General features: G+C 45.1%; 1 protein-coding gene across 1 annotated transcript; it reads right to left on the bottom strand.

The window, feature by feature from the left end:
* Nucleotides 1-1,961: 1,961 nt before the first annotated feature.
* LOC117940765 (dystroglycan-like) lies at nt 1,962-8,183 on the bottom strand. Its single transcript, XM_034865924.1, has 3 exons — nt 7,691-8,183; nt 4,212-6,212; nt 1,962-4,165 (listed from the first exon to the last, which is right to left on the bottom strand). Exons 1-2 carry the CDS (start codon nt 8,141-8,143, stop codon nt 4,386-4,388), a joined length of 2,280 nt encoding a protein of 759 aa, XP_034721815.1. The 5' UTR covers nt 8,144-8,183; the 3' UTR covers nt 1,962-4,165; nt 4,212-4,385.
* Nucleotides 8,184-8,460: the final 277 nt, after the last annotated feature.

Raw genomic sequence — 8,460 nt, 5'->3', positions numbered from 1 at the left:
TACATACTACTCTCTACTATGTCTCTCTACATACTACTCTCTACTGTTGTCTCTCTACATACTACTCTCTACTGATGTATATTGTAGTGTACTGTCATGTTTACAGACTTTTGTAGTTCTGGTTTTCATGACATCACTCTGGGAAAACACTGATGTTTACAGTAAGATCTTTGGTCTACAGCATGGGGGCAAATTATCATGAATACAAAATGTAAAGCCTCTAACTTTAGGCTTGTTATCAGTTTTCATAAAGCGCGAGAGACCAGGGAGTCGATTTAACTCTCGTTAACTCTGAAATTGCGTATCACAGATTTTAGTTTAAAAGATGAAGACCTTGGCATGCACACACTGAGCTTTGTCACATCTCGTCTCAATCACTCCGGATCGATCCTCCATTAATCTTCGTCATCGCCGCGATCCATTTATCCATTTTCAACGAGCCGTGTCATGGCAACACATTCATCATCGCTTCCCCTGCTCCCAAATTACACTCGCAGAAGTGCAACAGAGCTGGCAAATACTTCTACATCTAATCAATACTCGGACCGATCAATGCAAATGATCTGCATGCAGCGTGAGCTGAGAGTGTTTTTAATGGGCAGCGCTTTCAAACTGAATAGTCCTCTCACTGGACGTTCAACAGCAGAATCATTTGGTACATTAAGGACAGCAGGACGACCTTTTGGAGTAGTCCGAAGGCCAGAGACGGTTGCCAGGCAGCACGCCGGCTGGGGAGGTAAAAACCTACCGGGGACTACAGACGGATTGATTTGTCAATTCAAGACTACGGGCGCAGCAGAGAAGGGACGGTGATCAAAAACCTCGTCCATACACGGAGAGGGCTGGAGAAGTATTTTTACATCAGCGGAAAGATACATAGATATGTACTCTATAAGTTTAAATACTAGGGGTTGTACCATAGACATGTATGTGTAGATACACACATCTTATATATCTTTAAAGCACCCATAATCGGCTCATCTTCAGGTTCATAATTGTGTTTTGAGGTTGGACCAGAATAGGTTTCCATGGTTTCATTTTCATAAAACACCATATTTTTGTTGTAGTACTGCACATTGCTGCAGATCCTGTTTTTACCCTGTGTGTTTAGGTCTCTGATTATCTACAGAGTGAGACATCTCTCTAGTTTTATCTCCAGAGTGAGACATCTCTCTAGTTTTATCTCCAGAGTGAGACATCACACTAGTTTTATCTCCAGAGTGAGACATCTCTCTAGTTTTATCTCCAGAGTGAGACATCTCACTAGTTTTATCTCCAGAGTGAGACATCTCTCTAGTTTTATCTCCAGAGTGAGACATCTCTCTAGTTTTATCTCCAGAGTGAGACATCTCACTAGTTTTATCTCTAGAGTGAGACATCTCTCTAGTTTTATCTCCAAAGTGAGACATCTCTCTAGTTTTATCCCCAGAGTGAGACATCTCACTAGTTTTATCTCCAAAGTGAGACATCTCTCTAGTTTTATCTCCAGAGTGAGACATCTCTCTAGTTTTATCTCCAGAGTGAGACATCTCCCTTCTATTCTATCTTTGTTGGGAGCTGCACATGCTCAGTAGCTCGGTCAGATCCATCAGCTGATAACTCTTCTCCAGCTTTGGTCAGTCCAAGGCAGGATCAGCTGGGAGACTTCTTCTAGACCAGGGACACAACAGGGACAGCTCACCCGGAGACTGAAGACAGAGGACATTCAGAAACCGGATCAGGGGGCATTCAGAAACCGGATCAGGGGACATTTAGAAACCGGATCAGGGGACATTTAGAAACCAGACCTCACTCAAAACACCATGGGTGGTTTTGTATGTGTGTGTGGAAGCACCAGAGTCACAAACTAACCCCCCAAATCCCAGAAAAAGCGATATTTCTTATAAAATGTTCAAATTGAAAAACTCCCAACTCAACCTGCAAAGACAAGTTGAATCAGATGAATGAATGAAGAAGGGGGGTTTGTTTTTATCGTACCTGTTGGTTTTATTATGACAATGCACACTTGATAAGCAAAAAAGCCTTGGCATTCTGCAAAAACCAACAATATTATGACAATACGAGTCAGTCGAGCTGCATCGGCCGGTTGCCGGGGCAACCGCGCCTTACATTATTATTGCAAAGGGTCACTTTCAGTTGAAACTCATTAGCAAACATAACAGGACATAAAAATAAACTGTGATTACATAAAATATGGGTCATTCCATCTTTGTATAGTGGGAGATACAATTTGATATGCGCGCACACACAAACGCACACACACACACACACACACACACACACACACACACACACACACACACAATGAAATAAAACACTTGAAATATGTGACCCGTGTCACAAAAGAAAAAGAAAACGCATACATAATTGAATCATAGTCAAACTTCTAGGCTAAGATTTGACAAATCACAAAAGACTAATTATTAATAATCAGGTTATTTTCTTTTTAATAAATCAAAAAATTTGAGTCTGTATCAAAAACTTGGTAAAAAAATTAGGAGATTTTTTTTTGTAGACCGTTTATTTATTTCAGCGAGCAAAATTGTTGAAATTCGAGGTACTTTCTTCCTTCTAAATCTCAATCATCTCCTCTAAAATGTTTCTGTACAATCCCATCTGGGACGGTCTCTATGGCACGCAAAAGGTCTCCGCTGACGGGGGGGGGGGGGGGGGGGGGGGGGGGGAGAGGACTGCCTCGTTGCATAAAAAAATAATTATCCCTGGTCCAAAATAAACTGAGGGAGTCCTGTTCCTGTTTGTAAAGGTACTGTATGAATGTAGAAAAAGACAGACATGTTTAGGGCTGCAACTAAAGATGTTGTTCATTCTCTTATTGGATTAGTTCTTTGGGTTATAAAATGTCAGAAAAATGGGGGGGGGGGGTGACACACAAGACAATGTCCTCCAATGTCTTGTTTTGTCCACAACTCAAAGATATTCATTAAACAAGCTGCAGTCCAAGTATTAAACCAATTAACTCAAACCAACAGTAGAGGCCCCAGAATGGAGCCTTGGGGAACTCCGCATGTCCTTTTTGTCCACTCAGACATTTAATATAGGCAACACACGGTGAGAGATGTGCACTTAAAACTGGGTGGGCCCTTTGGGACGTGACAATTGACAATTTTGACTTTAAAATAGTTTCGTATAGTGCAGCTCTAGACATGGCGTTTAAGTTTTACTGGAGTTTTGTGACACTTTTGCCGAACTGACGTCAAATTCCATGTACTGAAATCTGCATAAAAGTATACATTTTGCATCCAAATCCACATCAAAACTCTGCATTTACAAGTTATTTATATAATCTCTTTCGTGCAAAAACAGTGCGTCATGTTTTCTCACATTAACCCCATCCCACCCAGCTTTGCTGCAGCGGAGGGGACGGGGGAAACCGAGAGGAAAGTCACGGACTGTAGACGTTCTACCAGAAAACAGGAATAAAAAGGACTCTGCAGGTTATTTTAGCAAAGCAGTCCCTTTCTCCCACCACGAAGAAAATATAACACAATCTAACAGAACATCTTCCAGATATACAGTGAATTTTAAAACCCCAAAAACAAACAAATTAATTATTATTATTATTCTCTAAATCCTTTTTTAGGCTACGTTGTTATTCATTCACCTTTAATAGACATTGTGATTAAGGATAGAAACAGACAAGTGTTAAAAGGCAAACCGTATTGAATCTGAATAAACACACACACACTCAGACACACACACTCAGACACACACTCCTCGGCCTCCCATTCCCTCGTGTTGTCTGCAGGGCTGATCTGAGATCCTCGTGAGAGCTTTTTTCACATTCACAGAATCCTCCTCTCGTTATTTAAAAAAAAACAACGAAGGTGTTGCCTGCAGTGCACCGATGGCCGTCCACTGTCTTCTCGTTTTATTTAAAAAGCAAGACCAAAAGACGAGTTGTTAGGCAAACGATTCAGTCCAGAAAAGAAAGACTTATAATGGGATAATGATGAAAAACTGTGTTTTAAATGAACAGAGAAACAAATGAAAGGCTGGGAAAGGAGAGCACGTCTCCCGATCTCCATCGTCGCTTCTGACCAACCGGTCGATCCAAAAAGACAACCTGACGACCATTTGTCTTAAGCCACTGTATGAGCTGGGCTACCACTAAAACAGTAGTTCCTCCCAGCTGTTTCAACCAATCCTCCCATCCGTTTACTGTAAAAAAAAAAAAAAAACTCACTCATTACACCTCTCTCCCCCTCCCCCCCAAAAACCAAAGTCCCCTGTAGCTGTTTTGTATTTTAGCACCTCTTTTCATCTCTCCCTGTAAATGTCCAGACAGACCAACACTAGAATGAAAACCGTCACTGTTCCTCAGGCATCCGTTCCCTTCCCCCGATCAGAGGAGGGTTAAACGAGTCTTAAGGTGGCACGTAGGGGGGTGGCGATCTGTAGGGGGTCATGTTCTTGGGACGTGAACCCTTGCCCTCCATGGGAGTGGTGAAGGGAGGCGGTGGTTGGTAGGGAGGCGCGTTGGGGTCCTCGTCCCGCAGAGCTGTGTACTCCCCGAGAAGTTCCTGGTTCAGGGGCGTGGTCTCTGGCGTGGCCATGTTGGGGTACTCCGGCGGCGGGAGTGGGGGCTTCTCTTCCTGCAGAATCAAGGGCATACTGGAAGATGGAGGTGGCTTAGAGTCATCGAGCTCATCTGCGAAGATGATCGGCACCCCTTTTTTGATGAAGGTGGCCTGGTCCTCGATGGTCAGCTTGCCCTTCCGTTTCTTCCTGTAGCAAATCATCGCAATTATGCCCGCTATCAACAAGATGGCCGCCACAACCACGGCAGGAATGACCGTGTGGAGGTAGACGTCATCAGTGCTCTGCCGGCCGGTTCCCATTGCTGGAGTGACAGCTGGAGGTTCTGGTATTTCAATCTCTCCAGGCGGGATGAAGGAATACGTTCTGCAGCTGGCCCTTCCTTTGACCTTAACATCCAATGGTCTGAATTCAGGTTCCATGAAGTCCCTCAATTTCGGCGAGGGTTTTCCGTCAGCACTGGCGAGCGTCCTGCTCATCACTGTGAGCTGTTCCTTTGGACAAGGGTGATGCGGGAGGCTCGTGTTAGTCCACTCCACCACTATCGACCCTTTGGTGATGTTTCGTAGACTGACTGTACTGCTGTTGCGGTCCCCAAGTGCCAACGCCAGCTTTTTCACCAGAAGGATCTTCTTGTGGATGTCGTTTGTAATTGAACGCGGCTCTCCTTCAAATCGGGCCGTAAAGATCACAGGGGTCTTATCATTGGCGGGCCAGCGGTTCACGCGGACCTCTATAGCGTCCATCGCTTTCAGGCCACCTTTGTCAGTGGCCTGCATGAAGTATTCGTGTTTCCCCACATGCTGGGAATCAGGCAGGCCGTAGAGAAGTTGGCTGGTGGTGTTGAACTGGATCCACGAACCCTCGCCAACCACTTCATTGTGGTTCTGTCTCAAAGTTAGTCGCAGCTTGTCAGTTGTCCCGTCCTCTTTATCAAAGAATGTATCCGATGGGATTTTTACTTCGAAATAGGTGCCCACCAAAGCATTGACCTGGTCGATTGGGTTACGCAGGACGGGTTTCTCATTGTACGGGTCCGGGACAACGGCCGGGGATGGTGTAGTACGCCTGGACGGCTTAGCTGTGGAGGTCTTTGTCTCTCTTGGCACTGGTGTGGTTTTGGGTCTCTTGGGTTTCTTGGTAGGTCTTCTCGTAGGTGAAGGTGGTGTAGCAGTGGCCTCCACAAAAGTCGGTCTGGTCATGGTTGGCTGGATTGGAAGGGTGCTGGTGGTTTCCATTACCCTTGTTGGTTGAGGGGGTCCCATGGTGGGGGTATGGTTAATGGGGTCCCGAACTCTAATTGTAGGCTTGCCCGGGAGGGGAACGGGGCCTCTCACAGGGGGAGCAGAGCTTTCAGTTGGGGCAGCAATAGAGGGAGAGGAGATGGTTGGAATAATCCTCACCGGAGGCTCCACTACGGACGTTGGAGGAACCACTGCCAGAACAGGGGTGGGGGTGTTGTTTAGTTGGCGCCTGACCCGCTTCGGGACGTGGGGTTTCTTGTTGGCGATGTGCCACCCCACCACCGGGTAGCCCAGCTTGGCTGACATGGAGCCTTCTTTCGCAGGACCCTGGACACTGTTGATATTTGGGACCGTGCTCTGGTCCAGGGAGCAGCCGAGCTTCCATGACAACAAAGCGCCGTTCTCCACCACCTGGGGAGACATTGAGGAATTGTTAATTGAATTGTCCATCTATTTATTTATGTTAAATTATTCACGGACGAGCAAATATTTACTTTAAACCTTGTGTTGTCTTCCCGTCAACCATGAAAACTCAATTTTTTTCAACCTTTTTGTTACTTGTTACAACATTTTTGTTTCTTTTTTCAAATTTTGTGGGGGATTTTTTTAAATGTTATTTCCAAAGTTTTTAAAATTTTTGTTTTTCTTACTGAAAACTGGTCAAATTTGACGTAATGACAACATGAGGGTTAACCACATAAAATGGGTTCCATAGCATTCATTCTTATTAACCAACTCTAGTGTTTCCTCTATGATTGTACAGGTTGTGCTGCCACTCTCCATTTGGGCATGAATAGGTCCTGAGCATGTGTGTGTGTGTGTGTGTGTGTGTGTATTTCAGGCCTGTGTGTATTGATTTCTAACAGAACAGAGTGTAAATTGTAATTTCCCTAACTAGGGATCAATAAACAGTATAAATTATGCCAGAAATGCCAAATATCTTTTGTGTTTTCCTACTTTCATTCTTTCTTTCTAAAAGGTGACTTTAACCCTCGTGTTGTCTTCCTGAAAATCAACACTTTGTTGCTTTATGAGGAGGACACCATGAGAACAACATGAGGACAACATGAGGGCAACATGAGGACAACATGAGGACAACATGAGGACAACATGAGGGCAACATGAGGACAACATGAGGACAACATGAGGACAACATGAGGACAACATGAGAACAACATGAGGGCAACATGAGGACAACATGAGGACAACATGGGGACAACATGAAGACAACATGTAGACAACATGAGAACAACATGAGAACAACATGAGGACAACATGAGGGCAACATGAGGACAACATGAGGACAACATGAGGACAACATGAGAACAACATGAGGGCAACATGAGGACAACATGAGGACAACATGGGGACAACATGAAGACAACATGTAGACAACATGAGGACAACATGAGAACAACATGAGGACAACATGAGAACAACATGATGACAACAAAAGGACAACATGAGGGCAACATGAGAACAACATGAGGACAACAAGAGAACAACATGAGGACAACAAGAGGACAACATGAGGACAACATGAGGACAACAAGAGGACAACATGAGGACAACATGAGGACAACAAGAGGACATCATGAAGACAACATGAGGGCAACATGAGGACAACATGAAGACAACATGAAGACAACATGAGGACAACATGAGGACAACATGAAGACAACATGAGGGCAACATGAGGACAACATGAGGGCAACATGAGAACAACATGAGGGCAACATGAGGACAACATGGGGACAACATGAGGGCAACATGAGGACAACATGGGGACAACATGAGGGTTAACTTAAGTAATTTGGTATGCTACTTTTACTCAAGTAACGCTTTAATGTACAGGACTGAATCCAGTATCATTTACAAACAATCTTTACCTTTTTGGCGTTCCCCGGCCCGGCCATGAACGCAGACATGTCGAACAGCCGGTTGTTGACCACCGGGAGGATCTTCATGTGCTGGAGCCCGACCCTGGAGAAGCTCTGCATGTCATCCAGGAGCTCCACTCTCTGTACTGAACTCATCTTGGTCAAATCGGCGTCCAGGATCACCGTGAGCACCGTGACGGGTTCCTCGTTGCTACAGGCGAACGGGTGGGCGTCGTCTTCCCCCGAGGCCTGGTTGGACGCCAGCTGGGCCGAGTCCGAGTCCAGATGATCTTCCGGGTGAACCTCGATGGAGAACACCTCCGAGGAAGACAAGGACTTTGTGTGGTTGGAGATGGATGCCGAGATGTAATAGACGCCCTTGTCCTCCTCCAGAGGTAGACCCTGCAGGACTCTGCTGCTGGCGTCCCAGTGCAGCCAGGCGGGGAGCGAGTCCTTGCCCATCTCTGTGATCTGAAGGACAAACAAAACGGATAATTTAATTAAAAATGTTCCGACACCAGTATCGGAAATGTCTCCGATACGACCTAGAATGAATCTATGCACAGATGTGACATCACTTAAGTTAGCCCTGAAAAACAATCTACCTTAAAGGAGTTTATTTATTCAGTTCAATTTTATTTATAGTATCAATTCATAACAAGAGTTATCTCGAGACACTTTACAGATAGAGAAGGTCTAGGGTGTCCTCTGGTGGACAGACTATGTAACACCATCACTAACAGGGACGTTGTAGAGCGTCCTCTGGTGGACAGACTATG

The sequence above is a fragment of the Etheostoma cragini genome, unplaced genomic scaffold, assembly GCF_013103735.1.
Source record: "Etheostoma cragini isolate CJK2018 unplaced genomic scaffold, CSU_Ecrag_1.0 ScbMSFa_322, whole genome shotgun sequence".
Lineage (NCBI taxonomy): Eukaryota > Metazoa > Chordata > Actinopteri > Perciformes > Percidae > Etheostoma > Etheostoma cragini.
Note: the sequence above shows the minus strand (reverse complement) of the source record. Positions and strands in the feature narration are given on the sequence as shown.